The 18387-nt window shown below is 50.8% G+C and overlaps 9 protein-coding genes across 9 annotated transcripts; 5 read left to right on the forward strand and 4 right to left on the reverse strand.

The window, feature by feature from the left end:
* Positions 1-2616: 2616 nt before the first annotated feature.
* Positions 2617-3775, forward strand: COCVIDRAFT_22626 (hypothetical protein; the record flags this gene model as incomplete). Its single annotated transcript, XM_014705784.1, has 3 exons — positions 2617-3140; positions 3196-3684; positions 3733-3775. The coding sequence occupies 3 exons, from the start codon at positions 2617-2619 to the stop codon at positions 3773-3775; spliced, it is 1056 nt and encodes a 351-aa protein (XP_014561270.1).
* Positions 3776-4005: 230 nt separating this feature from the next.
* On the reverse strand, positions 4006-4544 carry COCVIDRAFT_87061 (hypothetical protein; the record flags this gene model as incomplete). The annotated part of the gene is made up of 2 exons (XM_014705844.1): positions 4006-4365; positions 4419-4544. 2 exons carry the CDS (start codon positions 4542-4544, stop codon positions 4006-4008), a joined length of 486 nt encoding a protein of 161 aa, XP_014561330.1.
* Positions 4545-5749: 1205 nt separating this feature from the next.
* On the forward strand, positions 5750-7828 carry COCVIDRAFT_22628 (hypothetical protein; the record flags this gene model as incomplete). The annotated part of the gene is made up of 1 exon (XM_014705785.1): positions 5750-7828. One exon carries the CDS (start codon positions 5750-5752, stop codon positions 7826-7828), a length of 2079 nt encoding a protein of 692 aa, XP_014561271.1.
* A 234-nt stretch (positions 7829-8062) lies between these two features.
* Positions 8063-8896, forward strand: COCVIDRAFT_12054 (hypothetical protein; the record flags this gene model as incomplete). Its single annotated transcript, XM_014705759.1, has 1 exon — positions 8063-8896. The coding sequence occupies one exon, from the start codon at positions 8063-8065 to the stop codon at positions 8894-8896; it is 834 nt and encodes a 277-aa protein (XP_014561245.1).
* A 203-nt stretch (positions 8897-9099) lies between these two features.
* COCVIDRAFT_86740 (hypothetical protein) lies at positions 9100-10040 on the reverse strand (the record flags this gene model as incomplete). Its single annotated transcript, XM_014705845.1, has 3 exons — positions 9100-9672; positions 9736-9851; positions 9905-10040. 3 exons carry the CDS (start codon positions 10038-10040, stop codon positions 9100-9102), a joined length of 825 nt encoding a protein of 274 aa, XP_014561331.1.
* A 752-nt stretch (positions 10041-10792) lies between these two features.
* COCVIDRAFT_22630 (hypothetical protein) lies at positions 10793-11769 on the reverse strand (the record flags this gene model as incomplete). Its single annotated transcript, XM_014705786.1, has 3 exons — positions 10793-11384; positions 11438-11557; positions 11606-11769. 3 exons carry the CDS (start codon positions 11767-11769, stop codon positions 10793-10795), a joined length of 876 nt encoding a protein of 291 aa, XP_014561272.1.
* A 229-nt stretch (positions 11770-11998) lies between these two features.
* Positions 11999-12809, forward strand: COCVIDRAFT_33675 (hypothetical protein; the record flags this gene model as incomplete). The annotated part of the gene is made up of 3 exons (XM_014705846.1): positions 11999-12399; positions 12451-12739; positions 12792-12809. The coding sequence occupies 3 exons, from the start codon at positions 11999-12001 to the stop codon at positions 12807-12809; spliced, it is 708 nt and encodes a 235-aa protein (XP_014561332.1).
* Positions 12810-13606: 797 nt separating this feature from the next.
* Positions 13607-14156, forward strand: COCVIDRAFT_86983 (hypothetical protein; the record flags this gene model as incomplete). The annotated part of the gene is made up of 2 exons (XM_014705847.1): positions 13607-13763; positions 13858-14156. The coding sequence occupies 2 exons, from the start codon at positions 13607-13609 to the stop codon at positions 14154-14156; spliced, it is 456 nt and encodes a 151-aa protein (XP_014561333.1).
* A 371-nt stretch (positions 14157-14527) lies between these two features.
* COCVIDRAFT_86819 (hypothetical protein) lies at positions 14528-17799 on the reverse strand (the record flags this gene model as incomplete). Its single annotated transcript, XM_014705848.1, has 5 exons — positions 14528-14567; positions 14626-17297; positions 17362-17458; positions 17531-17620; positions 17720-17799. 5 exons carry the CDS (start codon positions 17797-17799, stop codon positions 14528-14530), a joined length of 2979 nt encoding a protein of 992 aa, XP_014561334.1.
* Between the last annotated feature and the right edge of the window lie 588 nt (positions 17800-18387).

Genomic DNA, 18387 nt, shown 5'->3' on the forward strand with positions numbered 1-18387 from the left:
CAAACATGATATTTAATGTGTATATGTATGTATAAAGAGAGAGAGATGCAAATCAGTAAGACATGTCAACAGCAAGTAAGTTGAACGAGTTTCTTTATAACTTCAACACACGAGATACAAAACACTATGCCTCCATCCGCTGAATATAGAGGCGAGAGAGGTAAAGAGAAACAAGAAAGTCACAACACGCATGTCTCACCAGCAAGGAGTGGCGGCACACACTCTTCATCCTTCTCAGACGTTCAACCGACTAGTCGTGTTTGGAAGGTGCATGTTGAATCATTGGTAATGAGGAGCGGGGGGGGGGGGGACAAAGAAGCATATTTTTAGGTTATGGTATCATGGTAGGGGCTAAACCAGGCGAAACTCGTGTTTAGTGGGTATGATTCCAAAGCTGGAGTAGATGAATGCACGTACGGTGGGGGAGTAGAAGTGTTAAGTTCTGTGAGCGTTTTTTTTATCCTCCGCATCGTGGCTGAGCCCCGTTGGCTGTCGCGTTTGGATCATCTGCCATGAGAGGCGTGCAGTGGGTGGACGACTGGTTGGTAAGTATATAGTGGTAGTTTGGAAGTATGCAAAGGATAACAGTTAAGGTAAATAAGTTCTGGGGGGTGGGTATATATGTATGTATATAGTCGTGCGGTTGATTAGGTATGTTCAACCTACTAGGTTTTATGTACGCGTAAGCTATCCCGCACAAGATCATATAGGCACAGCTGGTGTTGGAATGATGAACTGACATGATAGGAGGTTGGCAGATTGTCATGACTTCGCATTCGTGTTGTATCTGACTGGCATTGGTTGTTCTGGTTACAAGTGCTGGGCTAGGGAGATTGTGGCTGCTGTCAAGTCTTTGACATGACGCTGTGTACCTTAATCCCCCTCGAGTATACTGTAAAACAGTTGGTAGATGACATGGGGTATTGTCTGTCCAAGAAACCCAGTGATTCAGTAGAAAAGCATTTGACTGCATCTGGCTCGGACTTGTCAATATCCCAGAGAGCACATTCCCGAATAGGCGTATGCAAACCGCGACCACATCCCCTTCGATATCTCGACAAAGCCTGGGAATAAGCAGTATCATCCCCGGAGATGTACCCTGAAACGAGATGAGGTGCATGGTTGACAGCCTGTACCGTAGTACTACACCTTTCTTAGATGTCCAGCAATCAAACCCAGTTTTGAGTCGTGGAGCACGCCAACAGAATATATACGTTATGAGATTGGAGACCTTGAGGCTTCCGATAGTGTAAAAGATGCGCAAAAATTCGAATATTTGAGGCTCGACATGTTGAGAGTCCTCATGGGCTCCATACGTTCATGGCCATACCGATCCCAAAAGACGCCATGCCACTTTACTGACGATGAGGAGTATCAATAGAAGCAAGATCCTGAATGAACCACTGGTTTCATCACCGATTTCCTGTAGGTTTCCGTTCAATGAACCCTGGAGAGATAACGCCGTTAAACATCCATTTGTCAACATCTGTACAGGATGTTGCAACTCTGCACCCTCGTCCTCGTGCTCAGGTCACTGCATATGCCTAGCTGGGAAACGGCATGATAACAAAAGCTGCCATTTCCTGAAATGGTACTGCAAACCTGGGTCAAAGCTGCGTCAATGACGGCAACAGGTGACGATCAAGAGCTGTTGCGAAGTCGTGCCGTCTCTGGAATATCCTGAACACCAATGATACTAGCGAGGATCTTCTGTGCGACAGATGCAAATAATACCGAAATAGGAAACGACTGCGCAAAAGATGAGCAACCTGCTGGTAATGATGTTTTGCTCTGTGAATCTTCGCCTGGCGATCTTTTTCCACATGGAGTCATTTCACGGAAAGAAGTTGACATGTACTCTGTGAAGCCAACACGCTTATCCAAGTCAGGTGCTCAGGGACAGCCAAGTAAAAGTGTTCTTTGGTACGTTCGAGACGAGCTGAACATGAGGCTTGTCAAAACTGAAACATACAGTGACACTGGCATTCTCCAAGATGGAGCCGAAGGATAGGAAAGACTACAAAGCGACCATATGTCCAGATTAGGCGCGACTTTGACAGGGGACGTAGCTATTTCCAAACGGTGTAGAAATGCACGACCGCACAAGCCGGGTGCGACAATAGGGCTCGCTATGCGACACATGCCACTTCGACTCAAGCGAGGTTGCATGGAGGTCTGCAGTCACAAACAGGGTAAAGGTGCCTGCTTATGCGAGCGTTGCTAGAGGTGTAACTGAACGGAACGTTTAGTCAGGAAAGCTTGCAGCGAGATAAGAAAGCAAATATGGACGCTTGGCAGGGCCAAAGCAGAGTTGCGTCACCATCATGCAAAAGAAAAGCGTGACAGGGCCATGGTACGTGATGGGGCTGGATCTTGTCTTGTGACGAGTGGGGGTGGAAGAAGGGAAGCAGGTGAGTGGGAGGGGTGACGGGCTGGTGTCAGGGCCCACAACAGGCACCATCGGCCATTAACCCCGCCACCCCTCCAATGCACGCTGAAGGTACTACAGACACCCTACTCCATACACACACACACACTGCGCCAGACAACTCCACCTCAAAAACCAAAGCCTTGTACCACCCGCATCGCCTCGCCTCGCTTCGCCTTGACATCGCCATGGCCTACAACTTTGTCAGGTCGTACATCGACACTTTCCGTGAGCGCACCGCCGCCATCAGCCACACATCGACGTTCCGTGAGACGGGCCAGATCACGCCCGAGGAGTTTGTGCTTGCTGGCGACTTTCTCGTCTTCAAGTTCCCTTCGTGGCAGTGGGCGGATGCGTCATCCCCATCGAAACGCGTCTCATACCTGCCTGAGGGCAAGCAGTTCTTGGTAACGCGCGGCGTACCCTGCCACCGCCGTCTCGACGACAACTTTGCTGGAGAAGCCGGCCAAGATGAAACGATAGTTAGAGACGGCTTTAACGCCGGGGAAGGCGCAACCGATGACGACGGCTGGCTGCGTACTGGTGGCATGGCAGCTAGCCAGGAGGCCAAGGTCCGCGACGTGCGGACAGTCGACGAGAGCGGCAACCTGGGCGCAGCAGAGGATGACGACGAGATCCCCGACATGGAGGACATTGAGGATGATGACGAGGCCATCATAAGGGATCCACAGGCTGAGTCAAACACGCAGGCGTAAGCCCACGCCCCCTGCGCCTGAAGATTCAAGACATACTGACACTCTCCACAGTCCTCTGCGCACATACACGCTCTACATCACATATTCAGCACACTACCGGACACCACGGTTATACCTCTCTGGTTATGGCTCCACCTCTGTTCCACTAAAACCCCAGGAGATGATGGAGGATATTGTCGGAGACTACAAGGACAAGACCGTCACAATCGAGGACTTTCCTTTCTTCGAGAACCCTCTCAAGACGGCCTCAGTACACCCTTGTAAACATGCATCCGTCATGAAGGTGCTTCTCGACCGCGCTGATGCTGCCTTGAAGCTGCGACTCGCCAAGCTCAAGGCTGGCAAAGACGTTAGCAAGCTCGATAGCGGCATGGAAGCCTTGGTTGATGACACACGGTTACTGAAGCTAACCGAGCAAGCCAAGGGCAAGGATGGTGAGGAAGCCAAGGACGACTGGGAGGTGCTGAGCGAGGGTGATGACGAAGAGGTGGCTATACGCGTGGATCAGTATCTGGTTGTCTTCCTCAAGTTCATGGCTAGGTAAGTTGATCTGTCCCATTACCAAAGGACCATGCTAACACACAATAGTGTCACACCAGGCATAGAGCATGACTTCACTATGGGTGTTTGATTGTTGACCGTCTTTCTTTGGGACATGACTTGGCGTTAAACGGCATCATCTTGATAATTATAGGGTGGGTAAACTGATGAGCGGGCGTAGCAATAGACATGGATCTGATCGGCATATCAGAGTATCAATCGCCATTTACTTTTCTCTTTTGAAAACAATAAGCATTTCAAGTATTGTCATCACTGCATGTCCGATCAAATGAAGAAGAAGAAACGATCAAGTATTTGATACTAATGGCGACGGCGGAAACTTCCAAAAGACTGCTTCCAGTTTTGGACTCCTTCAGGTCGACGCAGTTCCAACTCCTTGCCCTCATACCCAAAACTGCTCTCTGCGCGGTGGAACATCGCACATAGCCTGTCATACATACTGGCTTCCTTCAAGGCCTTGGGAAGGGCTGAGGGCGCTTCCAGAGTACCAGGTGCGATATCGCCAGAGAAGTCTTCTGCCTCCTCCTCGATTGTGATCTTTCCCTCTTCATCTGTTGATGGAGCATCCAGAAGTGCGTGCAACTTCTTGTTGAGACGGGCCCGCCAAGGATCAACGCCAAATGACGACGCTGAAGATGAAAGGCGCTCAGCAATTTGGAACTGTTCAAGTTAGTACATGGGTTTGGTCAGATTGAATATTCCCAAAGACATACCTCTGCCAGCCCCTGTAGTCGGTATTGCTCAGCCCGTTTTTGAAGTCGAGGTGCTGATGGTGTGATTGGTACTGCACAAGCAAGTGCGAAGAGGGCCGCGAGGACCATGAAGATGTAAGAGCGCATGTTGAAGGAGAGAAGGGGGTGCTGGTGTTGATAGTTCGAATTCAATCAACTTTTGGTGGCTGTCAAAGCGAAGTGGGTGTAGTATGAATACACACAAAGATACCAGCGCTCTTATCAAAAGTAGCGAAAAGAATGTAGAAGAAGGATAGAGCTAATATGTAGTTCAACCACAAACGAAAGGCAAGGGTTGAAGAATGAACAGATGGAGCCTGAGGCGATACCCACTTGTATATATCGGTCCACGGACAGGCCGGGGTAGCTACTGAAGAGCGGTACGCTTAGGGTGTATCAGAATGCCCAAACCTTAATCCTACGGGCTTACATGCTATATGTGTACGCACCAAAGGGCGCAGCTATAAGGCCTTCCGGGATTGACGTGGTGCCGTTATTATTCCGAAACAGAGGTCCGCGCACTAGACGGCAAAGATCGGTGGCGTGGAAGAAACAAACGAGGCGATTCGCGCCCGCATTCGGTGCCCTTGCAGCGTTTGCCCTAGGGGCCGTCCACTGGAGGTGGCGCGATTCAACCGGTCCAGCCGTGGCATGATGCTAAACGCTGCCGTCATCATGCGAAGATGCCGTCTCCCATTTAGCAGTAGGAACCCTAATGGCTGAAGTTGAGATGGCTTGGACGGATAGATTGCAGGCATCTACACAGTACCATACTCTTGACGATGCTGACGACTCCAGCAATATATCGACTGGAAGAATTGAACAAACATTGTCACAGCAGCTCAGCTATGTGTGGACAATGAGGCTGATGTATACGTATTAGACCGAGGGATGGGCTTGGAGGATTGTGGGTTCAGTCTCGAAAGACGCAGGGGTGAAACAAGACGTCGTAGCTGATTGCGCGTCAACGCGGGAAGGCTAGCAGCAAACATATTCGGGACGCACAGACACCAGTGCCTGGTCATCGTATGTCGAAACAATGCAAACCTGCCAAGGGCCTCCTGTCAGCCCCCAACCTCCCTACCTCACACCAACGTCATCCAGGGCCCTGTGACGTTGGAAACGGCATTCACTAGAGTTTTCGTGATCGTTACAGTTGAGCTTCTGATTTCGTCGTATGGAGACCGACGCCTCAGAACGATGACTATTCGCGTATTCAGACATTCTACTTGGAGAAGAAACAGGATGTGCTTTCTAGATACATCTTGACTACCCTGACTGGCACCCATCTCACCAACACGATATTATCCGGTATGGACCGCCATGCTAAGACAGCGCGCGCAGAATCGTTATCTCAGACATCAGGAACACCTATAGCAGGCCTTGATTTGAGTAAACTTCCGCCGATAGCTATACTGAAAACACGCTTGAACCAGGATGAAGAGAAATTGCTCAAAGAAACTTTGCGCCTGTACAATGCGTCGCTCACTACGGACATGTCAAGGGCAAAAATACTCCTAGGTAAGGTGGGCACTAAGGGAAGAGCTGCGTTTGAGTTGCGCTCGAGGAACCTAATCGCTGAAGAATTTGTAACGCCGAAACGCCGTGCTAGTCCTGCACAGATAGGAACACCTAACAAGAAACAAAGGGTCTTCAAGTCGCCAGATGGAACTATCTCGGCTAGTCAAGAGGGTTATGCTGCGAAGAAAGGAGCCGAAGAGACGTCCGACAATGAAGACGAAGCGCCGATCCAGAAGTCGAGTTTTTCACAGTCTCCGCCATTGCATGCTGAAGACGAAGTGCCCTTTCCAACGATCGTCGAGAACGGTTCAAGCATTGACATTGTTTGGGTTGTCAACTTGAATTGGATAGAGGCTTGTGTAAGCGCAGGGCACCTCGTTCCTCTAGGCGACAACTTGATGTATCAGGGCAAAGTGCAGCAACGACCAAAACCAAGCAGCACCAAATCCATCAAGGATGTTTTTTCAGTAAAGCCAAAAGAGCCACCTGCATCTCAGACACTCAAACCCGCGGTGCCACGTCAGTCACAAAACATCCTGGATCGAGCAAAGTTGGATGCGCCTACAGTGACAAGCAAAACTACACATCAGCCTCCCCAATTTGGTAATCAAGCGCCTCGGCGCTTCGGTAACAAGAATTTAGCGCCCTCTCAGCCTTCGACCCACTCCTTTGCTTCACAGACGGCGCTTCTGCTTCAGCAAACGACGAGTGAGTATGAAGGTGAAGATAGTGATATACCGCCACCGCCCGAGTGGGTGAAGCAGAGCGTCAAGTATGCATGCCAGCGCTTTACACCCGCCAGCGGGCCGAATGAGGATTTCATAGACCAACTCAAGAAGATTAGGACTAATCGGATCCTTATCGAGGATGAGATAGGCGTACGTGCGTACTCGACCATTATTGCAGCCATTGCAGCCTATCCGTACAAGATCAGTCACCCACGTGAGATTGCGCAATTACCAGGGTGTGACGAGAAGACTGCGGTTCTTTTCGTTGAATGGAAGAATACCGGTAAAATCAAGGAAGTCGAGGACTATGATAACGATGAGGCAATGAAGGTTCTGCGTCTATTCTATGATATATGGGGTGTCGGAGCAAAGACGGCGCGACATTTCTACTACGACAACCACTGGACGGAGTTGGACGATGTCATTGAACATGGCTGGAATGACCTTGACCGAGTGCAGCAGATTGGCATCAAATACTATGAAGAGTTTCAAGAGCCGATTCCACGTGCTGAAGTCGAACACATAGCCGCTGTTGTTCGAGACCATGCGGTAAAACTCCGGGACAAACGTATCAGTGTCACCATAGTCGGTGGCTATAGACGTGGCAAATCAGTTTCCGGTGATGTGGATATAATCGTATCGCACCCTGAGTTGGAAAGTACAGCGGGATTAGTTCAGGAAATTGTCGAGTCATTGGAAGATGCTCAGTGGATCACGCACACCTTGACGATGAGCTTGGCAAACACGAAGCGCGGACAACACACGTTACCTTTTCGTTCCGCAAAAGGAGCTGGAGTAGGATTCGATACTCTCGATAAAGTACTAGTAGTGTGGCAGGATCCTGCTTGGCCAACTCGTGAAGAGGACCTCGAGCGAAACCCACAGGCGAAGAACCCAGCTATTCATCGTCGAGTCGACATCATCGTTGCACCTTGGCGAACGGTGGGTTGTGCAGTCATGGGCTGGAGCGGTGGCACGACATTTCAGCGAGATTTGCGGCGGTATGCAAAACATGTGAAGGGCTGGAAATTCGACAGCAGCGGCATTCGCAGTCGAGCTAATGGTGAAGCTATCATGGTTGAAGGGCCAGATGATGTTGAAGGGACCCCGAAGATGCAGAAAAAGCAGTATTCAAAGGGCTAGACTTGGAATATATACCGCCTGAGTATAGAGTCACGTATTGAAAGAATTAGTCACAGCATAGGTTAATGTGATGACCACTTTGTCATTCTGCTCACTTTAACGCCTTCAATAAGCCTCTTCACACACGGTACCTCACGTCACAACTCCAGAATAAAAAAAATATGATCGTTCAAGTATCACTCTAGCGCTATACATCGAAATCCCAATTCTCCGGCTCTCCAAGTTATCTCTACCATGACCCCTCACACACTCCTCACCACCCCCCTAAAACTCCTCCACCTCCTCACCGGCCTCACCCTCTACATCTCCATCCTCCCCATCCTCCTAGCCTGGCGCTTATCCCTCACCCTCCTCCACCCCTTCCCCCTCTACACCCACGCACTCTCACACTACCAACACCACCGCACCACTCTACACACCCTCCCCATCCTACACCCAATCATCAACCACCGCATTGGCATCACATGCACCGCTCTCCTCCTCGCCCAAGCCACTCTCGCCATAGCACTAGTCGATAAATCTCTTATGCATTTTCCACCCTGGCTCAGCGCGCATGCTCAGAGAACGGAATACAAGATTGAGCATGAAAGGGAGTGGCAGAGTGAACTTTTACTGTGTGTATCGGGCTTTTTGATTGTTTGTGCGCCGTTTTGCGGTACGCTGGGGGTGGGGGCGGGGGTGCTGTGGCATGTGAGGGAGATATGGAGGTGTGGGGGATTTGATGGGGAGGGGGTGGATGGGCGGGTTGAGGGGAAGGAGGAGGATGGGTTTGGTGGTATGAAGGATCTGGTTTTACCGTTTGAGATTTCACGATGTGGTGAGCTTGTTGCGTCGAAGGAGTTAGGGGATATGCGGGATTGGGAGGAGGTGGATATCTCGGTTCCTTCGCCAGTTGTGGTTCCGGTATCGCAAGGAAGGTTTAAGAGGAATCCATACACGCTGGCTGGTGTGATGGCGATTTGGGGCTGGAGAAACGACAGGGTGAATAGGGGGTATGACGGGCGAGATGTGCGGAGAAGGAGTTTTGAAGAGGATGTTGAGATAGGCGAAGGGCCGAAGAGGACATGAAGAGAACAATAACATAGTCTGAATGATCCTTTGCTGTCAATTACTTATGAACGAGACAGGGATGGTTAGAATTGAGAAACAGAAGAAAATATCACTATCTCCAAACAACTGGGATATCACCTGAACCCTTCCACCTACTGCCTCTCTCGAAATCCGCCTTCAAACCCTCAAACACTTTTTTTCTCCATACAGCACGACATGATTCAAGAAGTCTTGGCCTGCCCCTTCGCAGCATCCAAATGCCACCTCATAACCTTCTCAAATATACCTTTGCCCTCTCCCTCAATAACATCTCCATGGCACGGAATGATCCTTTCGAATCCCCACTTGTCAATCTTCTCCATACTCTTCGAGAAACCGCTTCGATCCTTTGCACTGGTTCCATACCAGATGGTGCGCTGCTGCCACTTCGCATCACCCTTTGTGCTCTGCAGCATATTGAAGATCTTGCTTAGGATTCCTGTGTTTGGGTCGACACCCGACTTGCTGAATTGCTCCGTTGCTGGCAGATTGAACATGAGGTCTGCGAGGATGAGACTGCGCGTGGGGCGGTGGTGGAAGACTAGCTCTTTGTTGACGTGCGAGGGGACATACTCCCAGTCAAACTCTGCGTCGAATTCGGGTGAGATGGAAGTCACGGGCTTCGAGGCGCTGAAGAGGACACTGAAAGGTACATTTTCGTTGTTCTGCTTTGCGCGCTTTTCTGGGAGCATCTCTGGGCCCATGACTTGTGCATTAGGGTATTCTGTGTGCCAGGGACCGAGGAAAATGTGGTGCTGTGAGTGTTTAGTAAGGTGTATTTTAAGCAAAGTTCTTATTACAATGGAGAAGAGACATACCTCGTTGTCTAGGGCTGCGATGTATTTGACTTCGCCCATCTCAGACACTTTGCGCTTGACATCTTCGGTCAAGGCGACGGGCGAGAAGACGGCAAGAGCACCGGATTCAAGGCGCACTGTGGCTATTGTTAGTTATTGGCTCATGACACCCCAGAAAAATAAAATATACCGATAGTTCCTCTTCCGCCGATCTTGACGCGACCGAACCTCCAAAACGGTACTGAAAGCGTAGTCACTATGCGCGGGACCACATCTCGAATCACCATAACACTGGCGGGATCGGAAGGTACTAGTTTTGAAGTCATGCTGGGCCGAGAGAACTTGTGAATGTGTGAACGAAGGAAAGTGAGTTCAGAAGACAGTCGAAGGGTCTGTTAAAGTAAGACGCGCAAGATGTTTGGGGGGACGTAATGCAGGGTCCTTAGGTTATGACGCAATACTCAAGATTACAATTCGAGAACTTGCGGAACACGAACTGTCAAGCACAAGTTTGAGAATTATATGCATATTCAAGTGACGCCTCGGCCGATACATCGTGAAGCCTGCTACATCTAAAATTGATTTGGAATTCATGGTGGGGAGATAACATGCGAGTAATTGTTTCTCGCATGGACCGAGGTGTCGTGGCTCGTCCGATCCTAAAGCGACGGGCTTTGTCAGCGCCATCACCAAACCACAAGTTCTAGAAGTGGTGTTCACATCAGTCGTGTGCCGAGGATGACATCCATTTTCTTTTCACATGTCTATGCTTATTCATTAACTATTCCTCTCTCCGGAGCTCTGAGTTGCTCCATGCACCTTAGCCCTATGACCAACGTTTGCGATTCGCCATCTGGTTTTCGGTTATCCCGTAGTTTTGTGTAGGGATACGGCGGACCGTCGATCCACAACATCGATGGACCCACAACCCGTCCTCTCGTGGGAATGTTCCTGACCGAGCATATGGCTCGGCGGACGAATTTCGCGGTCGCGCGACCTTAGTATTTGAAAGCATCGCAGGCTAGACGATTGTGCCAGACTCTCAGGCTGTTGTATCATGCAACTGTTTTGTAGATCTTCACCTGGCGTTTTCAGCACTCAGCTCAGCCATCAGTCCTCCTGCATCCCTTTCCTTCGCATCTTCTTCAAGCCTTTTCTGGATGAACGCGCCTATGTCCTTGACCTTTTGTTGCGCAATGTTTGTGCAATTGAGTAGGGCGAGCGGGTGGATAGTGGCCCCTCCATATTTGGCGATCTGACAAACCTCGCCGTGCTTGTTCATGGTAATAATTACTTCTCCTTGTCGAACTTGCTCTTCAGCCAGGTTTGCATCCACCAAAAATATCTCCCCTTCGAAATACGAGAATGTTACACATAGTGGCTGGTGAAGAATAGACAGGGGTATCGGTTCGCGTTCACGTACGCTGAGAATGGTTGCTTTCTCGCCTTCGACTACGACATCGGGTCTCCTAAAGTGCTGTAGTGCTGCCATGACAGCAATGCAGGACGCATCGATGAGGCCACCGTCATGATCAACTATATGTACGTCTGCGCGGAGAGCAAAGCATTTCAAGCCGGCAATTATGCAAAGCGATTCGGTATCGAGAGCGTTGGAGCGACGAATGGCCTTTTCGAGTATGCGCGAGAGGATTACTTCAGCATCCGTAGGGCTAGGACAAGATTAGAATCGTCGCAGAACAGGTCGTTGTGAAATGAGACATACCGGCCAACCTCGAATGCTGGTGACGCCATTGGAGAGAACTCTGTGACTATCTGGAAGATGCCGTCGAACTTGCGCTCTGGGGGCGGTGTTGTTACGTCTACTGAGATGCGAGCAATGACTCTGAGCTTTGTTAGCTTGCGCATACAAAACTAGACTGTACCCATGTACCTGGTCTTGCCTAGTTGCACATCGGCGACGCCATATTCATCGCCAAAAGTGAGCTCAAGCGGGCGAAAGGCGTCAAAAGCGCGCCGGTCGATGCGAATTTGCTCTTGAAGCGCTTGTTTGATAAATTCGCGCTCATTGAGCGATATCTCAGCTTCTCGAGGCATAATGCCTCCTTTAATGTATAAGGTGTTGGTTGGAATTGAAGTGGTTGTTGGACAACCATAGAAAATGCGGCGCGGGGAAAAGTGAACGCCGATGCTTAGCGCGACTTGATCATCGCGAGTCTGTATGCGCCATCTTTTGCACATCAACTACAAACACCGCCCACCATACGCAAGACTTCCGAAACCTACACACTGTCAAATAGAGGTCGCCAAATCACACGATTCTACAATGACGACCGCCCATAGACCTACGTTCGATCCCGCACGCGGCAAAGAGGCCCAGCGTGGACCTGCCTACCACCAGCGACTCCTCCCTGCGCATACAACACTCAAGCATAGACAACCAGGACAGGGCGGAGATGCCGACAAGCACAAGCGTGACCTGCGCGCCGAGCTCTTGGAGGCAGAGGCGCGCTATGCGGCGAAGAAGAACGGCACATACGTAGAGCCGGACGCCGCGGCCGAGTCTGGAAGTGCGCCTAAGCGCCAGATTGACAATGTGTCAGTTGACGAAGATGGCGAAGAAGATGAAGCAGCACAGAAACGGCGGCGAATAGAATTACTTGAAAAGTTCAGGGATGTGGATGCGGACGATAGCAGCAGTAGTGAGGAGGAGAGTAGCGACGATGAGTAGGTTCATATTGCACCTAAATACCGAGTACTCAACTAACATTGTGACAGCGATGAAGACGGCGAAGGAGCCCTCCAGAGGGAGCTCGAGAAGATCAGAAAGGAGCGTGCTGCAGCTAAAGCCAAGGAGGAGGCCGAACGAGCTGCCGAAGAAGAACAACAACGTGAAATCGATGTTGCTCGGGGTAACCCTCTGCTCAACGCCAAAGACTTTACCATGAAGCGCCGATGGGACGACGATGTCGTATTCAAGAACCAAGCACGTGGTACAGAGGACAGGAACAAAAAGAAGGAATTCATCAACGACATGCTGCGGTCCGACTTTCACAAGAAGTTCATGGTAAGTAACTGTAACTCACGATATGCCCGACAGTGCTGACAGAATGCGACAGTCCAAATACGTGCGATGAGGTCATTGCGCTTTTCGGGGTTGTTTTCGATTGTAGCTCGCGTGCATTGCTGGCGTTCATGGGTCTTGGCGTACTGGGTCTAGAATCATTCAGGCGGACTGCGTGAACAGCGTGGGATACCCCAGATCTTGGCGGGAATTAGGGAGCCAGTGATGGAACGGAATCTTGCAGAGGCCTTATCGTTATCTCGATCAGCAGTTGCGACTACCACTCATGGATGTTGGCTTTATCTATCGCCTCTGCCCATCATTCCTGGGCACCGATCCAATCACACGTATATTTGGTCCCAGAGACTTTCTTCATGCTGTTCAGGGCAGACTATGCTACTACAAGAGGGTGCTTTTGTATCGAGACGGATATCTCTCGGGAATGGTGCTATCAACGAATCAATACAAGTGCTTCAACACGACAAATACTACGAAGCTGATGGGAGTTATTCGATTCATTTTGTCAGCCACATTCGTCCGATCTACACAATCAAGAGACTAGCGTCCTACAAGACTACTAAGCACACTTTAGCTCACACTTATCGGCCTCTTACAATGCTTCTGCATCCTCTGATCTACGCATCTCCCAGCAGAATGACCTCATAAGGCTTAAACTTCTCCCTTGAACATGTGCGTAACGGGACCAGCATACGTCTGGACGAGAGCCGTATGCAACATCTACATGTATATATCTTTGAGCTGCTCCTTAACAATTCAAACATAATATCCAAATTCTCACGGAAATCCCATCATCTTGTTCCCCCATAAGTTTTCCCCTTACATCCTAATTCTCCCCTTATCGGTTTCTAAATGGCAGGCTACGGTAACCGCACCGCGCCCTCCTACAGCGCCTCAGATCTCGAGCCAGAGCACAACACCACGCGCCTCGGCCTCATAGACTCACACACTCCCTATCAAAATCCGCACGAGAAACACGGGTCGGGTACGACCGGCGGTGCGGGATTCGGTACATCCTCCTTCCTTCTTCACACCCTTGCACATACCCTCTCTCTTCCATACCTTCTTTGCCTGTTCAACGAGCTATTACTGACACAAAAAAGGCAACAAACGCTCCTCCACATCCTCCACGTCCAGCACCTCAGACACGCACCTCGGCTCCAATCTATCTCCCACTCCATACTCGAACCCGGCGCCGCTGGGCAGCGGATCGACGGGCGGAGCAGGGTATGGTAATAAGACGGGAGAAATGGGGGGACCGGAGCGGGATTCTATGCTGGGCAAGGTGGTAGAGAAGGTAGGAGGGGTGGTGGGGAGTCATAAGGTGGCGCGGGTGGGGAGGGGGATGAGGGAGAAGGAAGGGTTTGGAGAGGAAAGGGAGGAGGTGATGGAAGCTAACTAGTCTTTTCGATGTTGTTTCCTCAGTTTAGGTTTCACGGTTGTGCGGTAGGTTTGATACTACTAGTGCCGTTATTGTTATTGTAAATGTCATCTCATTGAAAGATTACCAAATATACACATCGACTCTTCGTCCGAGAAAAAAAAGATATATTCTTGAGCATATGATAAAGCCTCCGTCTCTGCTTCTTCTATCCAAAGAGAGGGAAAGCTCAGCACGCCCCTCTCTCTCCACGGTGTGCGAACCAGTTCTAGACAGGATTGAGGAGATGATGGAAGAAGAACAAGAAATTGCAATGCTTGTGCTTGAACGCCCTCGCAGATGTCTCCAAATAGCGCACAAGCTCGCTCAAGTAAATGCCGCGGGAGTATAACTCAGTATATGCCTTGTGTGCGGTACTGAAACGTATCATAACTGCGATTCATGTTAACAGCGGTCCTTATGCAAAAGATAGTGCATGTCATAAGCTTACAGCCGGGTATAGTAACTTCCCACACTCTTTGCAACAAGCTCCTCAACAAAGCTTTCTGCCTCTTCTCTACTCAGATGCAGCATGAGCCTTGCTCGCAAACTGTTTGTTACACTAGCCGCGCCGGCAGCAAAACATGGCATACTGCTCTGCTTGCTCATCAAGTCAACCAGCATGATTAGCCTTTCAGCATCTTTCCTAAGCGCTTGAAACGCCTTCTTGCATAGTGTCTTGAATTCTTCAAATGCAGGCGATCCGATGCCACCAAGGACTTCGACATAGTCTTGCGTCAATTTGAAAGGGGCGGCTTCAAAGCCCATGGAACCAGGCGAGTTGGAAAGCATAAAGCCAAAATCAATGTGAATGATATGGCCCATGTTGTCGATAAGGAGGTTGCCGTTATGACGATCCTTGAGCTGTAGTACGTAACATATGATGCTGTACGCCGCTAGGGAGCGACCAAAGGCTGCTACGCCTGCAATATAGGCTTCCGAGTCGGGTTCCCCAAATGTCTTAAGCCAATGGTCCTTGAGAGTTGCGATGCGCTTTCGGGGATTGGTGCCTGCTGCTATACTAGCAAGTGTCAAGCTTCGCTTGAGGGAGTGTAGCGAGACGCCGTTCGTAATCGTTTCTATGAGACCACAGGACTCGCCGGTAACGAGGATGCGCATACGCTTTGTCCAGACCGGCACCTCTGCTTCTTCCCAGATCTTGGCGCAAACCTCGATGAGTTGACAAGCAAATGCCTCCTGCCGTAAATCTGCGCCGGTCTTGACGATGACGCTGATCAAGTCCCAGTTCTTCATATGACCGTATGGCGAGGATCGCCGTATACGCTCTCGCTTTGCGCTCCATTCTTCTCCAAAAGTTGCAGCGCTGGGATCGTCTCTGTCGCCCTTTCGTCGCATGCCACCAGTCTTAAGATCGTTTTCCATACGAGCAGCGCCTGCACCAGAGTTGGGCGTGACCACCAAAGCTTCATCAATTTCTTCCGGCTCTCCCGCGATTGCCACTGGATCTGCCTCTGCCATGATAGAATCGAACGTAGGGCCCTGGTCTTCGTTGAGGAAATTTTGTTCTTCCAGGCTTTGCATACTTGCAATAATCTTGGCTTTGATTGCTGCTACTTCGCCCTTTGGCCTCTTCGCACCACTTGCTTCCAGTTGTGCTAGCATCTGAGCAGCAGTGCGCATATGGGTTGCAAGAGCAGAAAAGTCGGGCTGGTCGACGGCCTGGCTTGCTCGGTTCATGTTTGCAGGGATAGTCATTCTTCTGCTGGGGATAGGACTGACTGACCTACTGATCTGCGAATCGGACGTCCGTGGTGTAGACATGGTGGCCACTGATGATAGGGTATTGGCTCCACTCGAGGACCTTGGTGCTGTCGCTTTGATATTGGCCGCTGCAACAGGCATGGTCACTCGTGCTAGTCCTGAGGCGATATCTGTCTCATCCGTGTCCTGGATCAGTGAAGTGCTACCGAGATCACCCGTAACAGGCTCGAATACACTGTCTGATCCATTTGGTGGAGTGCGATCGTATGATGCCAGATAGTCAGCGTTGGTGATATCAAAAAGCCGCCGTCTTGAAGTGCCTTTTTCCAGCATAAGCTTTTCGAGGAGTTTCTGGTTTTGTTCCGTGTCTGGATCAAAATCAAAGTCTTCTTCCAGCACCTCCACCATGAGCAGATATGGTACTCGCTCCGCACTGTTGAGACTGGTAGCTTCGGCGGGGTTTATTCGCACTATTCGATGGTGCTGGCTCTGCGAAGGGATTCCATCTTTCAGGGTCGGGGGTGATAGTAGCGGTATATCAACTTCAGCGGGCAAGTCTTGAGCTATCAACGCCAACTCTGCTCTGAGAGCACTCAATCGTGCAGGCTTCGGCACGACAACTAAACGATTTGAAATATCCTCGAGAGCGCTCAGGAACTGGGTTTCATTCCGGAAATAATTGGATCGCAGTAGCCGAACTTTCTGTGCGCGGGTCAGTGCTGTGGGCGAGAGAGGTCTTGGTGGGTGTGCCGAATGTTTGCGAGGACCAAGATGGAGCGGACTCGGTCCTAGGCCAGCGGTTGCCGGGGGCGTAGGGAGAGGGGAGGAGGATCCTGCATCTCGGAATTCTGGTAGCGAGGACGAGCTAAGGCGGGCTTCGGGGGTTACAGACAACAGCGACGGTCGTTGTGAGGCTGATGGTGCGCATTGAGTAGGGGGCGCTCGAATGGCCTGTTTTCTCAAGTCCTTGGGGTCGCGGGGGCGCTGCGATGGTGAACGTCCTGTTCGTCCGTCCTCGGGATCTGAAAGTTGCTGTTGCTGGGTTACCCTCTTTTGCTTGGTCCTCGGCGATCCTCCTGTGACCGTCTTGCTCCTCCCCACCTTGGCCGTCTGCACGTTATCGGAGATGATGTCCTCCACGGGTCTCGGCTTCCGCGCCTGCGCAATAGCCAGTGGCCCGGCATGAGCTGGTAGGAATGGTGCCGCTATGCTTGCAAGAACCAGGCTCGATAGGACGCTGACGGGTAATACATTCTCCTTGATCTTCTCTCTCCGCGAGGGCTCGGCGGAGCCAAAGACGATGCGCTGCACGCGATTGTAGATTCTCCTGCAGGTTTTGAAAGCGACTGAATTTGGGGCGCTTGCGAGGTCGTGGAGATATGTCTGGAAGAGCCAAAAGGTCTGCAGGGCATGAATTAGCACAAGAAGCACCAGACTAACAAGACACGGTATCCGGAAGCCCCACCAGAAGCGCGCCGTTGACCGACTCCTCGCACAAGTCGATTATGAACTCCTCGAGGGCCATGGACTCATTGTCGATGCTGATGAGGAGGTGACATAGCCTGTGGTGCCCCGCGTATGTAAGCTAGCTGTTCATGCCGTCGGCGGGTTGTGGTGTGGCGCAGGCGACGTACTGCGGCAGGAAGAACTCGAGCTCCTCGTAGGCGAACTGGCGTAGCTTGGAACAGAGCACATAGTGGATTCCGACGTGGTCTGCATACCGGCTGTGTGCATTCGCATGCATGCGTCAGTAAACAGCAAGTGAGAGGGGAGGCAATCGGCGGCAGAGGGCCGCTGCGCTCGGAGGAGAGGTGGCCACTCACGCAAGGTATGCTACTGCGAGGCTCGGATCTTGGTTGAAGTGCTCAGATTCTATAAAGCGCTCTAGCAGATTCCAACTCATCTGGGACGGCTCATTGGGGCACTGTATGGGTGGAGGGCGACGGCATGCGGTGAAATGCTCAAAAGGGTCTCATGTGGAAAGATGGGGCGCCGGACAGGGTTCAGCGGGCGGAGACGTCCTGCTCCGCCGCCCTAGTCGATTAGATTAAAATACTGTAACAATATCAGCGCCGCCTGAGAGAGTAATCATGCATTGTTGTGCCACTTGCTAATGCTACCCAAGTTTCTCCTCCATGACAGCGCGTTTCCATAAGAGAGCACTTGTCAGTCTCGTCTCGCATTAGAAAACGTGTTCCGTATAGCGAGTAGCGACGACATTAACCTCGTCCTCGTCAAACCAGCCACTCTCAGCCAAGTCACCACTAAAACCATGACGAAACATTATTTCCATTGGCCCAAAAAGCTGCTATCGTAAAAGAAAAAGGAAGAAAGGAAGAAGAAAACAGTCCTCCAAACTACCCCATCCGCCTCTGCTCGAACAGCTAACTAAAACATATATTTGACGCCAATCACTTACAACGCCATGCCGCAGACCCATTCAACTGTGTCCCCGAACGCCCGTTATGCGGAGCCGCAAGCCGACTATCGT

The sequence above is a fragment of the Bipolaris victoriae genome, assembly GCF_000527765.1.
Source record: "Bipolaris victoriae FI3 unplaced genomic scaffold scaffold_6, whole genome shotgun sequence".
Lineage (NCBI taxonomy): Eukaryota > Fungi > Ascomycota > Dothideomycetes > Pleosporales > Pleosporaceae > Bipolaris > Bipolaris victoriae.